Here is an 18,017-nt window from a genome sequence, read left to right as displayed (position 1 = left end):
GGGGTCGGGGGCATGAGCATGGAAGGAGCAGTTGCGAGGCTCCTGCAATAATCCATTTGAGAGATGAGAGAGCTTTGGGCCAGGACAGCAGCAGTGAGGTGAAGAGAAGTGGTTAGATTCTGGAGCCAACATTTACTGTGGGATTAGAAGTCCAGTGTGAGTGAGGAGACAGGAGACTATGATTGCCTTCATTCTGCCACGTGGACAGGTACAAGTTTACATCTCCTCCTTGAATTTGCGTTTCCCTACTTACTAGCAAGGTTAGCTTCTTTTCACGTTTACTGACACTTGAATTACTTTCTTGAGAAGTTCCGGTTTTCCTCTCTCTTTTTTAAAGATTTTATTTATTTATTTGAGAGAGAGAATGAGCAGGGAGGAGGGGTAGAGGGAGAAAGACGAGAGAGAGAGAGAGAGAGAGAGAGAGAGAGAGAGAGAGAGAGAGGGAAGCAGACTCCTCGATGAGCAGAGAATCTGACTTGGGACTCGATCCCAAGACCCTGGGATCATAACCTGAGGCGAAGGCAGACGCTTAATGACTGAGCCACCCAGGTGCCCCACGTTTTCCTCTTTTCCTCCGGTTAATGCCTGATTTCCTTAACAAAAATCTCATCTGTGGGGGTTTTGCTTGCTGTTTATCCAACCTCTGAGGTTAGTTTCTCACTTTAGAAATACAGCATTGCTGAGCGAGCAGGTAACCCCAGATTACTTGGTCAAATCTCTTTATAGATGAGGAAACTGGGGCTCAGTTGAATGATTTATTCCAGGTCACACAGCTCAGCGTGGGAGCTGTTACTAAAATTTAGCTTTCCTGATCACCACTCTATTTCACTTTCCATCTACTATACCATTTTTACCAATAAAATTAACAAGAGCCAACAAACTCATCTCTCCATAAGGATTTACCTTTGGATAAGATAGCTGATCAAAAGGAACGTCAATAAAAATGTACTACACAGGCTAAGCCACTGGATTTGCATCGCTTTTTTTCACTGTAACCTTTGAAACAGGAGAAAACGGGCGGGGTGTCTTTCCTGCCTGGCCCACGCTGAGATCAATAATCACTTGGCTCCTTTCCGCCTCATTACCGTTCTAATTTGCCTTCACTGAATCCACCCAAGGTGTGAGTGTAGTTTTTTTCCTACTCTAATAAACCAACCTTTTAGATTAAGGGAAAAGAGAAAAGGGATAAGACCAGCTTATCTTAGTGAGAAAGGAAATGGAAAAAGTAGAACATGGCAGGCCATACTTGCTAAGTTGGGCTTGTTCAGCAACACAGCCATCTCACTGACGGGCTCGGGTCCTTCTAGGAAAAACCCGATGTAGGGTGCTGGAAGCAGGCAAGCGGCTCTACTGAAGTAATAAGCAGAGAGTCAAGAGAGGATCCACCTTAGCCAGACTTTTTTTTTTTTTTTTTTTTAAGTAAGTTCTATGCCCAAGCATGGGGCTTGAATTCACGACCCTGAGATCTGGAGTCCCATGCTCCACCGACTGGCCAGCCAGACATATTTTAAAGCAAGAGGAAGATCAGAAAGATTGAAAGGACCCAGAGTGGACTGGAAGTGATGAGCGCACATACTTGCAAAGGTGAGTGGACACTTGAAGCTGCTGCTCTGAGCTCAGTGTGTGCCAGATCCGCTCCCTTCCAAAAGCATCACAAAGGCCTTCTCCAAAAGAGCTGTTACGCTGGCTGCAGAAAATTTAGGAGATATTAAAACACTATAACCCTCCAGCCTTCTCTGTGCATGTACACTTGGTGCATACAAAAACACTGGCAAAATGCAATGCATACCGGCTTTAAGCTGTTTTTCTCAGTTAACATATTGAGCATTTCCTCCATGTATTTAATCTGTCTCTGTGACATGATTGATAGTGGCCATACAGGATTTTACTACATAAAAATTTTCCTCAAACAAGCCTCTTTTGTTAGACCATGTTGATGTTCCTGGATTTGGAAAGTGACAGATTTCAGGTAGAGGTAGAATTACCAGGTCAGAGTATTTCTCAAAGAAAAACAAAAACAAAAAACAAAAACAACCAAAACCCCACAAACATTTATTCTTTAAAAGAGAAAGATTTCAAAAGATTTTCAATGTGGAAAAAAAAAATCACACATACAGAAAAAGAACAAAATAAACATCAACTATAATCCCACCATCATTCACATTTTGGTATATGCCTATCCTTTCAGTTTTTAAAAAAAACATGTAAACATTCTATACAAAATTACACACGGTTTCATAATGGACTTTTCTCGTTAAACTATGAGTATTTTCTCATATCTCTACGTGTTCTTCCAAAACGTTAACTTTAAACAGCTAGAGTTCCCTTGCATGGTGATGTCACACTCACTAGGACAGAACCACAAATGCAGGTACTTTCTGCAAAGAACAGTGCCTCTTGATAGAAAACAGTGCTCAATAACCACTTCCCGAATGAATACATGAACTTCGTCAACCAACTCCCTGTTGCTGGATATTGAGCTTATTTGGGACTTTCACTGTTAGGAAAAAAATCTCCTTGGCCCCTTTCCCTGATTTTAGGTTCCTGTCTAGGGGTCTAGCTTCCTTTCTCCGGCATCCATCAACACTTTCTTCTGTGCAAGGCCAGATCACTTAGGCTCTATGGTGTCTGCGGCAACTACTCAACTCTGTCACCCGAGTGTGAGGGAGCAGCCACAGGTCATCTCTAAATAAGTGTGACTGTGTTCCAATTAAGACTTTACTTATGGACACAGAAATTTGGTTTCTTCTCATTTTCATGAAATACTATTCTCTTGACTTTTTCTCCCCAGCCACTTAGAAATGTAAAAACTATTTTTAGTCCGTGGGCAGTACAAACACAGGAGGTCCATCAGCATTTGCTGCCTCTTGACATAGAAAATGTCTGGTGGACAACTAAAACAAACCTTGGCGGATCATCCTCATGTAAATGTGGAAAAATCACCAATTTTTCCTTTTTCCTCAATTGCATCATTTTCTGCTTACTGTGAAGGTAGAACTGCATTATAGATCTTCAACTATAGGTTCCTCACAAAAATAAATGAAAATGAGAGAGACGGGAGAATTTAATGGTGTAAACAATTTTCCTCACCGGCCAACTCAATCAGCACATCCCTTGAGGGAGTGTGTGTGGGCTGGGAGATCGGAATCTGCTCTACTCTTGGCTGGCCTGATTCTATAGGCTGCTCACAGCACACATATCTCTCTTCATGGAGTGTCAGTTTACAGTCTGAATATGTACTTTTTTTGCACCACATTATTCCTAAACACAAGTTAGCACCTTTATCTGATACTCAACTGACTAAAGAGCAAACTATTCTAATGCTGAAGGATGGGTTGACCTACTGGATTTGCTAAATGACAGGATGTGGGTTTCCAGTGGGTCACATATGATGTACACTATGGAAAACATAAGGGATTTTTCCAGTGGTAATTTTAAACATTTAAACTTAATTATTTAAAATAATTTAATTATCTAAAATTTTCCCATCACGCACTAAGTTTTGAGGTCATTTAGACGTAAGGGACAAATGTATTAATTTTTATTTCTTAAAAAACAAGTATCAAAATATGAACTCAATATGTAATGTTCCTAAGAAGAAAAAAGGCAGGCAGAGACATACAGACGTGGCGAGTCTTGTCGCAAGCAGCAGGTATCCAAGTGGCTTCCAGCCAGTCGTCCACACAGACAATAGGCGATGTTTCTAAGAGTCCATGCAGTAATAAAATACTGACACCATGTTTCTAGAAAGGAGCACTAAACTCCCATTATCATTTGAAATGGAAGATGGTAGTAAATACTATCTTCATGTCATAGATGAGGAAACTGAGGCTCTGAGAAATGTAAAGCAGCTCAGCTAAGGGTAGAGTGAGTCAAGCTGGTGGGGGTACAAAGATTAAAACTTGGTGCATCATGCATTTTCCAAGCTGCTCACAATCACAAAAGACAGCAGTGACTGGAATATCAAAGAATATTCTCTCCTGTGAGACAGTCACAGGCTTAGGGCAGAGCGGGATGGCACAGGGCAGAACAGCTGGAGGGCTCCCACAGCATGAACAACACAGCAAGTCAAAACAGGAAAAAACGAATCCCAGATTCGCTAACCCTCAAAGATAGATATAGATCTTTAATTTAAAGGAGAGAAAGTTTATTCATGGAGAAAACAGTTACTGAACACCCTTGGGGCTTTTTCAGTCCAACAATTAAAATTGCATTAAAAAGCCAACAGGAAGAGTTTAGACCTAAAAGAAATCTGGAGAAACTACTGCTCCCCTTCCCTTGGCTTTATATATATTTTATCTTTTACGCAAGAGAGATAGCTGTGATTAATTTCTTTCTTAGGAGATGAGGTTTCTAGTTCCATTGTCTTAATGTGTATAGGACTTTTCTGTGAAAGCCAGAGAAGACAGAAGAAAAGATCACTGGATGGCTGGAACAATGAAGGTGAGACTAATGGTTGGTTCCTGGAACCACAGTTTTACCACAAATCACTAGATGGGGTAGCAGGAGGGGTGTCAGGTTTCCCATTAATAAATCTGAGGTATTTAAGGCTCCAATAACATGGAAACTCACTCCCACCTCCCTCAGAGGTAATGGCAGAGGCTGGAAAGGCTATTCTGGAAGGTCAAAGCTCCTTGGACTTCCACATACATTAGTGCCAACATCTAACCAGACTGGACCATGTCCAACATGAGCAAAGTGGCTAACTGCTTTACTCTTCAGGATGGGTTCCAAGGCAGCACTATGATCCATGATGAGCTTTTCCCTGTCTTTTTGTTGGCTTGTCCTGATGCTAGAGTCTATGGTAATACAAGAAAGCATGGCCATTTACTGTGAGACCCGCCTGAGGAAAAGAACGGGGTCTCCAAGTCTCAGCTGTCAGGGTTTAACTTCACTCGTTTTACTTGGCAATTCTTGTCGTCCAGGTGGCAGAAACCTTCTATGGTGATGTCTCTTTTCTTCTCCTCCATGGATTCCCAAGGGAAGTCCTGGTCTGTGGCCAGTACCTGTCGGACAGTCATGTTCACACGAGCGGTTTTCAAGTAGCTGGTGCACACCTGCCAGTCCTCCTCAGAGCAGGGCTCTACCACTGAATCTCTGGGGAGGATGGCTGGGAGAGGTGTCTCTAGGCAGCATGGCAGGCTTTCCCCTTGAGGACTCGGAAGGACCCTTGGGACTGCATGGTTCAACAGGCGGCTGAAACCTGACATTACCATGATGTCACCGCTGTGCATAAACATGGCTGTGGGCGCTTCATCTCTTTTGAGGCCACCCAGGAGAAAGATGGCAGACTGTCCGAAGCTATACAAAAATAAGTAAAACAATACACAACAGTAAGTTTCTGTTACTAACCACGGCCGGGAAAGTTACTGCCAACCGCATTCATTTTGAGTTTCATCTTGACACTTACTGCTCTCACATCCTCCTTTTTAATCTGTGCTAAGACCCTTCCCTTTTGGCTTGTGTCTCTAAGTGACCAACCCATGATCTGCTGATTGAACTTAGCATAGCCCACAGGACTGATACAATATAAAATTTGAAGCACTTAAATAAGCAGATTAAAAATTTAGTTTTAATATTACTGGTATAAGTTTTAGTGATGCATCTTTAAGATTTAAGCCTTCCAATGAATTGAGTCCCTTACTGTATTTATCATGCCCATTCACTTTTTAAGATTTTATTTATTTGAGAGAGAGAGTGAGCAAGAAAGAGAGCACATGAGCAAGGGCAGAGGGACAGGGAGAAGCAGACGCCCCTGCTGAGTAGGGAGCCCGATGTGGGGCTCGATCCCAGGACCCTGGAATCATGACCTGAGCCGAAGGCAGATGCTTAACTGACTGAGCCACCCAGGCAGCCCGCCTGTTCAGATAAGGCAATTAACAGAAGACACTGTTCAGGCACTTTCTTTGTGAACTACAGCTGCAGCACTTTGCCCAATTTAAACTTATGTTTAGGGAGGCAAGGTAGTAAACTAGTCAGGCTTCTGTGCTTTACTCTTCCCTATTCCAAAAAGGTTGCTCGTTTCGCCGTATGGCCTTACACTTGCCTATTCCAAAGACACTAATGATACCTTTCAATACAAAAGGTGGACTCCATGCATCTTACACAGAAATATTAACTCTAATTTGGTTACTACTCTTAAGGACGAGGCTAATTTTACTTATGATAACATTGTTAAGACACCCAGAAGTAAAAGATTATAGAGTCCAACCATTTCTTAAAGTCCTATGTTTTTATTTATTTTAGCTAGAAATGCTTTAGCATAAGGAATGAGGGATAGAAAGTAATCCCAAATCCCTAGAACCAGCTTACCTGAAAGACAGCAGGGGTTTGGAGTGATCTAGTTCAGATCTGTCTACGTGGATTCCCAGGGTGGAGTCCAATCTGTAGTAATTCAGGATACCTGCCTCGGCTCGGAAACCCTGAAACCCACAGGCTGTGGCTACTTGCTCTGAGAGGAAAGCCAGGTCAGAAGGGAAAGGTGTGTAATGATCGGCTGAGTATTTCTTTGATAAAAGTAGGGAAAATAAGAAAAATAAAAAATGATCTCAGGAAAATAGGAAACTGTGACATAAGATTAATTACCACTTTAAAATTATCTGACTTACATGTAATCCTAACATAGCATGATTTATCCGTTTTTGGGGTATCCAGTAATCCAATAAGGAAATGTTCAAAATTGCGAGCACCTAGGACATGGCAGGCACCATGCTGTGCAGTGCTAAATCAGACAAGTTCACCCTGCATGGAGTCTACCTGTGAAGCAATTACTACGTTTCCCTCTGGTGCACTTCAATCCCAAATAGGATCATTCTCATAGGACAAAAAAGCAACTCAAAACTGTCACTGCCAAGAGGCACATGATGACTAAATGTAATGTGGTATCTTGGAACAGAAAAAGGACCTCAGTTAAAAACTAAAAATAACTGAATGAAAGCTAAGAAAATATGAATAAAACATGGACTTCGCCATTTTAATAATGCATTAACATTGGTCCACTAATTGAGACAAAGGTACCATAATAATGTAAGATGTTGATAGGGAGAACTGGGTGTGGGAACTCTGTACTATCTTTTCAACTGTCTGTAAATCCAGAACTATCCTACATTAAAACAAAGAAAGCAAGAAAGCAATTCAAATACAACAGCCAGTTTGGTTTTGGGCCCCTCAGCCCGCAACATGGCACACTGCCAATTTCACTGGTCAGTCTGACGGGATGACATGCTCAGAACATCTGAACTGAAACTAACTTATACCATGGTCAAGGCAGGACCTTAAAATGGAAGTAATTTTCAGCATTTACCTTCCTGGACTATTTTTAGCATGTAAAGATCACAATATCCCTCTCTCTTCTCTTAAACAAAACAAAACCCATCAAAGGGCAGAACACTCACTCTCTCTACAAAAGCCTGCAGTTTAGGAGAACGACAAGGTGGCAGTCTCCTAGGCAGACCAGGGTGAGGGCTGCTGGCCATGTAAGCCTGCAGCAGCCTGATGCCCCTCCTCTGTCTTGCTGCTGCTCTTGCGTCTCCCTTTGCCCAACAACCTCAAACCACACCAGCAAATCCACTTCCGCCTCACATCTCCGCTAGTGCCCTGACGTATCCCAGCTGTAGCAACAGGGCATAGCTCTGGCCAGAAGTGAGCTTTAACTTCAGGTTAAGGCAGACTTTTGTGAAAGGCCATTAAAGGATGGCCAAGCCTCTTCAGCTGGAATTTCTGTGTTTTATTTTTTCCTTCTTTTCCTTAAGTGCAAATAAGAAGAGTTCCCATTTAATTTCCCAAAACTAAGGATACAGCTAGAGAACTATAAGGTTTTCTCTACCCTTTCAAGTTTCAGTCCTTCACAAGATCAACTAGTCAGAGGTACTGTTCTAGCACCAGGTTACCTCTGTGAGCTTTCAACCCTATCCCCAACTATCTATATGCACTAGTCTTCTTACTTCTCTTTCTTTTCTCTGTTGAGTCACTCAGGGTTTCCGGTAATTTTTCACTCCACATTTTTCTTAGTAAATGAGAGTAACTTTAAGCCCTTGGGGAATACCAGTATCAGCAATAAATATAACATCATAAAAAATAAGCTAACATGTATCATGTTAATGTATTTAACTTCTCAAAACAAGCCGGCACCACTGTAATCACGATGCGGGTATTATGCCTTTGACGCTCACGCCCCCCTTCCATAGGATAGGCATGCACTATCCTATGGAAGGCCAGATTCAACTCCGGGCTGGCTAACCCAGAGAGAATCACCTGGCTATTTCCCCAAACACAGATATCCAGTCTTCCATTAAATCTGCATTACTGAAAGTAGTATGTCATGAACATTTTTGAACAACATTTATCATTATTTTGAGCAGTTAATTTAATTATTAATAAGCCGGGTTGACTGAAACTATGGAGCTTTTAGTAAGTAACTAGTTAGTAGGAAGACGGTCTTTAGCAATCTATTTATTCAGTTTATTCTCAAAATTAGTCCTTCCACTTGGTGTCAAACATCTCACGGAGACAAGAGGCACTAGGCTGCCCGTTAAAGAGGAGGTCCTTTTGGAAGAATGGAGGTCAGGAAAGAAGAAATTGTACCTCAAGAAAACACTGAACTTCGTTAACTGCAGGACATTCTTTCCTACCTGTGTCTTGCTCAGAACTTATATAGCAGGCAAAGGTGTCTTTTGTGAGCTGACAGAGAACACCAGAAGTATATGGAGCTCCTTTTACTCCAAATAGATATTATGTAGAAAACAGAAGCTCGGGGTGCCTGGGTGGCTCAGTCAGTTAAGCGTCTGCCTTTGGCTCAGGTCATGATCCCAGCATCCTGGGATTGAGCCCTGCAGTGGGCTCCGTGCTCAGCAGGGAGCCTGCTTCTCCCTCTCCCTCTGCCTGCTTGTCTACTTGTGATCTCTCTCTCTCTCTCTCTGTCAAATAAATAAATAAAATCTTAAAAAAAAAAAAAGAAAATACAAGCTCAACAAACACTAAACAATAATGGAAATAAAGGTTTTGAGAATTGCTCTTGAATGCAGTAAAGAAAAATCTGTACCCCTGAAACATACTTAGAGAAAGCACCAATGACTTCTGATGAAATGATATAACCTAAGGGCGTATGAAGAAATTTTCTCTTGGGAGAAATTATTCATTCCTCTTGAGACACTGTTATCGAGAGGATTTTAAGAGATAAAAGAAAGAGATCCTTCCACAAATGGATAATCTGACACTTTACAAACTTGGCCAAGAAGACATCCAACTACTGAGCTCAAGGAGTGAAAAAGTGAAGACAATAGAATTTGCAAGGAAATTTGCATACCTTACTGTCCCAGTTATAATGGTAGCCTAGGGTCACCCAGCGCAACTTCTCTAGTAAACTTCGGGGTCTCCGTTTATTTGCTTCTTTGTACCTGTGAAGATTGGGGACAAAAGAGGATTTATTCACCTCAAATGGCAGCAACAGCCCTTTGCATGCATGGAATTTGGTATTCCTTGGTATAAGTTGTTAGCAAAGATCTTGACAGGGGAAGTGAGAACAAATGAGTTGACTAAAAAACATGTTAGCATTTCTTTTTTAAGATTTATTCATTTGACAGAGTGTGTGTGCGTGCGTGCTGGGGGGGGGGTGGTCGGGGGAGGGGCAGAGGGAAAGAATCCCAAGCAGACTCCCTGCTAAGTGGGGAGCTGGACCCAGGGCTCGATCTCAGGACCCTGAGATCATGACCTAAGACGAAATCAAGTCAGACACTTATGCCCCCATGTTAGCATTTCTGATTTTTAGTCCTTGGTTCTAAATCCTCTGCTGAACAGTACCAATTTTATATTATTATTATTTTTTAAAGATTTTATTTATTTATTTGTCAGAGGGAGAGACAGAGCACAAGCAAGGAGGGGGGCGCTGAGGGAGAAGGAGAAGCGGACTCCCCACTGAGCAGGGAGCCCAATGTGGGGCTGGATCCCGGGATTCCACGATCATGACATGACCTAAGCCAAAGGCAGATGCTTAACCAACTAAGCCACCCAGGCACACCCATGTTAGCACTTCTAACTTTTAGTCCTTGGTTCTAAACCCTCTGCTGAATGGGATCAATTTTAAATGGCAGGTCTCCAGCATCTCAATAATGATAAAACAAGAACAACACAGAAATGTCTTTATCCGTCCATTGGAAATGGGACCAAGGGCACTATGGGTAATTGAATATTTGGCTAATAGAACATGTTCCATTTGGTTTGCTGAAAGTGAGGTATGATTAATCATAACTATCACTATGTTTATAATGATGGTGGCTTCCCAGAATTATAGGTTGGGGGAAAAAGTTTGGCAAAATATACATTGTTTACAATAAAAAATAACTGGTTTAACATGACTTCTTCAACCCTGTCTAACATAGCTTAGATAATTGAGGCTTAGCTAACAATTAAGGACCACTGTAATTGATTTGGTTTCTGACATCCCCTTGTTCAAACACAGGCTTCTGTAAAACAGAGAGGTGCCCTTTCTGCAATTATATCCTGTCTGATCAAATCTATGGGATTAACTACTCTTTTTCTAAGGAGGAAGAAGCTTCTTTGATTTACCTCTAAATGTCTAAAAATACGAGAATGCTAGGCCTGATAATTTTAGGGTTTGTTTTTCCTATGTAATTTACATCAGCAAATGAACAAATATTTTTGTCCAAGAACCACTGCTGTTTAAAAAAGAAAAGATTAGACTGTTTTAAGGACTTCATATTTTGACAGGAAATGACAGATAAGTATAAGAAAAAATGAAGGGAAAATTAAAGGCAGTATAAAATCTATACTAAACTGAATACCACAAGACTTTGAGGACCATTGGAATTAAGAAAAAGGAGAGCTCAAAGTTAGCTGTCTAATCAGTTAAGGCCTCATGACAGAGTTGGGAGTTGAACATAGCACTGAAGAATGGCCAGCATTTAAACAGACAGTGGAGCAGTGGTCAATACCTGCATACCACATGAGCAGAAGCAAAGGTTTTATTAGAGGCTCACACTGTAAGTGGCACTCATCTTGACTGACAGAGCTTACAGAATAGATGCTATCTGTCCTCACAAAGTTTACATTCTAAGGACATCGTGACACAGATATCCATCAAGACCACTAGCTAAAAGGAATGGAACAAACACCAATTTACTTAGGACAGCAGTGCAGAAAAGAGGCAGAGCAGATCTGACTGCTATCCTCTGAAAGTCCTGCTTGCAAGGTTGGCTGTTGGCAGGCATCTGGAACTTGGAATCTGGGGAGGTTCACACCATTCCCGGAACTGCTGTTCACCGTGCCTAAACTTTTTATGCAAAACAGTATGGTTTATGTTAAATAGCTGCCTTCCTTCTGGGAGTCTGGAATTTGGTTTGTGTCACACAGAAACTATGGGACCAGCCCCTAGTAAGAACCTGGGCACTAAGCTTCCCTGGTAGACAACATTTCACACATGTTGTCACAACTTGTTATTGGGGGAATTAAGTATACCTTCTGTGGCTTCACTGGGAAAAAACCCTGGGAGCTTGAGCCTGGTTTTCCCAGGACTTTACTCAATGTGTCTTTTCCCTTCACTGATTTTGCTTTGTATTCTTTGAACTGGAATAAATCTTATCCATGAAGACAGCTATGTGCTGAGCCCTCCTCGTGAATCACCAAAATTGGGTATGGTCTTGGGGACACCTTGCACATGAGAAGACAGATAATGATTAGCAGTTCAGGGGAAACAATATATATACGTGGCCAGTGACTGCAACTAGCTGATGTGAACAGTTACCACGTAGAACTACCATTAATTATTTACATTTTCTATGTGTAAAAACTAAAAACTGGAAAGAAAAAAAAAAGGAATGCATAGTTACTAACATAACCTGAGTTCTACCAATGTTTCTTCAGCTAAAGACATAAATAAAAAAGAACTCCCTGATGATCCCCTCTGGAGAACATAAGCTATTTTAGTAGCCTTGGGATAGAAAATAAGAATGACCTCTCATTTCTGGATTCATGTGAATATTGTGGTTAACAGTGCATACCCCACTTAGTTTCTGCCAAGTGGTTTCCAAATTTTAATGGTCAGGAGAATCACCTAGAGCCCCCTAGAGGGCTTGTTAAAACTCAAATGGTTGGGCACAGGCATATAAATTCTGATTCAGCAGGTCTAGGACAGAGCCTAAGAACCTGCATTTCTAATAAGCTCCCAAGAGATGGGGATGCTGAATGAGGGACCACACTTTGAAAAACACTATTCTAGCCAAAATTAAAAAACAAAACAAAATACCTTCCATCTTTCTAGATCAATAAAGGATTATTTTATTCTTGATGGAGAACTCATACTATTAAATCAAAATTAGATCAATCTAAACAAATAAAGGTAACAACAATGAGGATCTAAAAATAATTCAGGGGGCACCTGGGTGGCTCAGTCAGTTAAGGAGTAGCTCTTGATTTCGGTTCAGGTCATGATCTCAGGGTTGTGAGATCAAGCCCCATGTCAGACTCCACACTGAGGATGGAGCCTGCTTGAGATTCTCTCTCTCCCTCTCCCTCTGCCCCTCCCCTCCACCACCCTCTCTAAAATAAATAAATGAAAAAAAAAATTCAGAAGGCAATGGTATTTTAGACATTCGACATAGTATCACCAAGCTGCTTTTCCATCAAGAGTCAGTCTAATGTTCCTTAAGAATGGGGCATACACTATTACAATTAACAGGTTTGTGGTATTGTTAACAATAAAATCATCAAAAGCATAGTAATAAGCATGAATAGAATCATCCTATATTACACCTTTTAAAATTTGTTCTTTTAGAAAACCAAAGAACATCTCTTTTCTACCTTAATTGTATCACTATAAGGAAGACTTTGGGCTTTGCCTTGTATTATTGAGGGGGCCCGTGTAAGGGTATAAAACCATTAAGCCCAGGCCACCTTACAAAAAGGAAAAAAAAAGCTTAAAGACTTGTGTAGTGAAAGAATAGCTGTGATCATTGAGTGCGCCATTTTGAGGATGATTCTATACACACACACATTTTGTGTATGTGTTAGAGCCATGTAGGTATAAGACTCCACCCCTTTGCGAACACAATTTCAATTCTTTTCTTTGTATGGAATTTCTGGTAGGAAAGTAACAATAATTATTAAGACTGGCCTTCAAGATGTGAGAGTAGGACTGGCCAACACTAGCTACTTCCTGTCTCAGCACTACTTAGGGACCATTCTGGTCCCTGTGGGCTTTGAGTAACAAAGATTCCAAAAAATTCAGTCTTGAACACTGAATAGTTTAAGGCCAAAACCAAGTTTAACCCACTCCCAGATGATTTTCAAGCAGGCAATACTGACAGATTAGTAAGGGGGATGGGCTGTTTTCTTTTTAAACCTGAATTGTCCAAACGGAGGCCAGGAAGGCTCAGTGCCAATAGAGCTGCCATATCCATGCTAAGAATGCAAGGGATATGTTGGCACCTAACTTTAAATCTTTATCCAATTAACCAAAAGAATGTTTTCAAGCAAGTATGACCCTGATTATTGGTTCTCACTGCAAAGAGAAAACACGCTATGCTCCCTGCCCCTGCTGCAGCTCCAAGCACTGGCAGGAGGATGATGGACGGGTGAGCTGGCCACCTTCTCCCCTGGTGAATGTGCCCACACAGCAATTTGCTCACTTTCTGTCATGGATAAGTGCTTCATGTAAGTGCTGGTATTTCTCTCAGCAATCATGTCCTCTAATGCTGCTTTCAACTGCACCCTAACTGGGTGGAAATGAACTCTCCTGCTTGTCCATTCTTCGTGCAGTGGTAGTTTGAGTGTCATAACTAAGCACTGGAATTTCCTTTTCTTCCTTGCTTCAAGGGACTTTAGTGAATCATTATGAACGCAAAAGTACTCAGGGCAGAAAACGTCTAAGGTTGTTTATGATAAAAGGCCTTAAAAATCCTATTACAGATACTTGTTTTTCAATCATTTTTTTAAAGTTTTACTTAAGTAATCTCTACATCCAATGTGGGGCTCAAACTCATGATCCCAAGATCAAGAGTTGCCTACTGACTGAGCCAGCTGCACACCCCACTTTACTATGGTCTTTATATGTAACTGACACATCTCCCTCTCTCTGACTTCACTCCTAAGCTCAGTTTCCTATTTCCAAAGGCATACTGGACATCTTTGCCGGGATACTCCACACGCATTTCAAAAACATTAACCCCCAAGCTACACTATGGATTGTCTCTGCTCCTTCTCGTCCTCCAATCCTATTTCCATTAAAAATCTTAGTATATAATGTTACAATGAACATGGAGAGGCAGATATTTTTTTGAGACACTGATTTTTTTCCCCTTTGGTTATATACCCAGAAGTGAAATTGCTGTATCCTCTGGTAATTCATTTTTTTTTTTTAAGTAACAGTGGATTTTTTTTTTTTTTTTTAGATTTTATTTGACAGAAGGAGAGAGTGCACAAGCAGGGGGAGCGGCAGGCAGAGGGAGAGAGACAAGCAGACTCCCTGCTGAGCAGGGAGCCCGATGTGGGGCTTGATCCCAGGACCCTGAAATTATGATCTGAGCTGAAGGCAGACGCTTAACTGACTGAACCACCCAGGTGCCCCTGGTAATCCTATTTTTAACTTTTGGAGGAACCTCCACTGTTGTACATAAATAATTCCAACAGCCAAGACAAAGAAACAACCTGAGTGTCCAGTGATGGATGAATGGATAAAGAAAACATGATACATAACATATAAATGAAAAGTATTCAGCCATAAAAAAGGAAATCCTGTCATTTGTGATAACATGAACCTTAAGTGCATTGTGCTAAGTGAAATGTTAGGGAAAGACAAACACTGTATGATCTTACTTGTATGTGGTAACTAAAAAATCTAAACTTGCAGAAACAGAAAAGACTGAAAGCTGCCAAAGGTGAGGGTAGGTGGGTGTAGATAAATAAGTTCTGAGGATCTAATGTAAAACGTGGTGACTATAGTTAACAAAACTGTATTGTGTATTTGCTAAAAGAGTAAATCTTATTCTCATCACACACACAAAAAAATTTTATAACTAGGTGAGGTGACTTAACTCACCAAGATAATCGTTTTGCAATATATAGATACCAAATTGTTATACACCTCGAACTAATATAATATTAGTATCTAGGAATAGGAGTATCTTTGTTATTCACAGTGGGCCCTATGACCACAGCTAAGTTTATGCTAAGGAGATGACTCAGGATGTGAGCTTGTCAGGCTAGAAAAACCAATCATGTGATTAGAGGGATTGAGGCTTTCAGTCAAGTGATACTAGCTAAACCTCAGGGCCTGGGTCGGGGGCTAGAAACTAAATAAAATCATGTGACTAATAATTTAATCAATCATGCTTAAGTAGCGAAGCCCTCCAAAAAAACTGAATACTAGGTTTGGGAGAGCTTCCTGGGAAGGTGACACATCCTGATTCCATGGAAGCTCTGCATTCAGGACCCTCCCAGACATCACCCTACATGTTTCCTCATTGGGAGGGCCCTGATTTGCAACTTTTATAATAAAACTGTAATTGTAAGTATGATTACATACTTGAATTTCTTTCTTAAATTCTGTGAGTTGTTTTATTTGAGTTATGAACCTGAGGGGTCATGGGAACTCCCCGAATTTGTAACCAGTTGGTCAGAAGTGTGGGTAGCTTGGGATCTCCCAAACTTGTGGCTGGTGTCCTAAGTGAGGGTGGCTTGGTTGGAGACCATGCCCTCAACCTGTGATGTCCTTGTCGACTCTGAATGCTGAATGACTGCAACAAAACTGAACTGCAGTACTGCAGAGGAGAAACCGTAAGAGAAGTGCCAGAATTTCTATACTCAATCAGAAAACAGACTGAAGAGGGGTGCCTGGATGGCTTGGTCAGTTAAATGTCTGACTTTGGCTTATGAGGGCCCTGGGATAGAGCCCTTACTTGTCCCTCTGTCTGCCGCCTCCCACCCCCCCAGCTCATGCACGTGCACGCACTCTCTCAAATAAATAAAATCTTAAAAAAAAGAAAACAGACTGAAGAGGCATGAGAACAGACACAAGGAGACACGCTAGGAGGCTAATGCAGTAAATGATGGTGGCTCAGACTAAGGCGGCCGTGACAGAGATGCTGAAAATTGATTTTATTTATTATGATGGTAGCCCTCCTATATTTGCTAAAGAGTTGAATTTAAGATTTTTGAATGGCTGTACTGTGGCTGCATTCTACTACTGGGGTATGTCATACTTGATTTATCTGATCTCTTGCTGACAGACACTTAGCTTGTTTCTGTTTTTCCCATTACGAACAATGCTGCAATGAAGATGCTTATACCTAACTACCGTAATCTTGTGCAAGAATCTCTAGCTACACTATTCACTCACAAGAAACTCTGAACAAAACAGAACTGAGGTGCCCTACTTTTGTGAACAAACTTATTTTTCCCTCTAAGTTCAAGTATTTCTTCTTCATTTCCTATTTCAAAGTTTCTTCTTCCTTGACCACAGAAACCTAGAAAGTTAAAGTGCAAAGGATCCTAAGGGCCTCTGGCTCAGCAGTTCTCAAAGTGGGTATTATGGTCAATAATCAGAATCTCTAGGGAATCTTCTTCAATGACAGACCCTCTTCCTTTCTGACCTGCTCTGGGAAAGTGGGGAGAGCTGACATGCTGTCCAAGTGACTACAACCATAATCTGCCCACCTGAAATGGCTTATCCAGTCCAATCCCTTTGTTTCCCAGATGAGGAAACCAAAACACATATCACAGTGACAGGAGAACTAGTGTCCTAATCGATTTTCGATGCCACCACTTTCTTCCAACCCTTGACAACAGAAGGTAGGACCACCACATTTTTTATTTTTACTAATTCGCAAGACAAAAAAACAAAAAAAAAAAAAAACAGAAAAAGCCCCTCACCATTGTTCACAGGATGATTTATTAAAGAGGTTCATCTGAATTATCTTAGAAGATGACAACTGGGACTTCTGCAGTCATTTGTCAGAAGGAAAAAAAAATCAATTACTTGAAAATACAGGGTGGTTTAACCTCAAACTCTAAGCTCTCTAATTTCACTCAACCATGATCTTCCTTTACTCAGTTCTAAAGAAGACATCATTAAGAGCTTATAGAGGGCGTTTCCCACTGCTCCTGTCTTTCTCATAACCTGTAGACCAAGAAGGCTTTAAAGGAAAACCAATGAATTTTAGTTTTCCTTTCCCTTTCAACTAAAGGAAATCTTCTATTTCCTCTGTTGGAATTAGTATGACACAGTTTTCTGAAAACAACCATTAGAGATCCCAAGTCCAAAGAGAACACACAAAGCCAGCACAGTGGTTTTAATGGGCTGTTCTGAAGATTTCTCGCATATTACCTTGTTTAATCCTCACACTGTTAAATAAGGGAAGGACTACTATGAGGCACAGAAAGGTTAAGAAACTTGCTCAAATTTACATACCTAGTAAGTGGCAGACCAGGGATGTGAGCCCAGGTGATCGGACTCTAGACCTAGTGCTTTATTTACGTCACTAAAGCCTTTTTTTTTTTTTTAAGATTTTATTTATTTTTTTGACAGAGAGTGAGAGATAGCGAGAGCAGGAACACAAGCAGGGGGAGTGGGAGAGGGACAGACGCAGGCTTCCCGCCAAGCAGGGAGCCTGATGCGGGACCCGATCCCAGGACTCTGGGATCATGACCCAAGCCGAAGGCAGACATCCAACGACTGAGCCACCCAGGCGCCCTCACTAAAGCCTTTATAGTCTGGCCCTAACCTACTTCTTCTGCTTCATCTCTCGCCAATTCTATCCATCACTTCCAGGAAGCATCTTCTATAAACTACCTCCAACCTAGCCACTATTCCCATAATATCTTATAAACTCTATCTCTGTACCTGCCAAACTAATTATATGTCTCTGCCCTCAACTAACCTACAAATTCCTTGAAAGCAGGAACTGTGTCTTATCTGTTGTTGAATCTCTAACACTCAAGCACAGTATCTGACACATGGTAGAAACTGAATAGGTATTTGTTGAATAAACACATGAACTCCCACATTC

The 18,017-nt window shown here is 41.2% G+C and overlaps 1 protein-coding gene across 3 annotated transcripts in view; it reads right to left on the bottom strand.

Moving 5' to 3' along the window:
• Window positions 1-490: 490 nt before the first annotated feature.
• Window positions 491-18,017, bottom strand: part of ALKBH1 (alkB homolog 1, histone H2A dioxygenase) — a 25,248-nt gene continuing 7,721 nt past the window's right edge. For 2 of the 3 annotated variants that reach the window (XM_027572208.1, XM_027572207.1), the window contains exons 4-6: window positions 9,305-9,395; window positions 6,313-6,506; window positions 491-5,301 (exon numbers count right to left, since the gene is read on the bottom strand). In XM_027572208.1, the coding sequence (XP_027428009.1) occupies window positions 4,872-5,301; window positions 6,313-6,506; window positions 9,305-9,395 (715 nt within the window). In that variant the 3' untranslated portion in view covers window positions 491-4,871. The remainder of the gene's footprint in view (window positions 5,302-6,312; window positions 6,507-9,304; window positions 9,396-18,017) is intronic. The other variant, XR_003515978.1, reaches the window with a different exon arrangement.

Source organism: Zalophus californianus, chromosome 6 (assembly GCF_009762305.2).
Source record: "Zalophus californianus isolate mZalCal1 chromosome 6, mZalCal1.pri.v2, whole genome shotgun sequence".
Classification (NCBI taxonomy): Eukaryota; Metazoa; Chordata; class Mammalia; order Carnivora; family Otariidae; genus Zalophus; species Zalophus californianus.
Note: the sequence above shows the minus strand (reverse complement) of the source record. Positions and strands in the feature narration are given on the sequence as shown.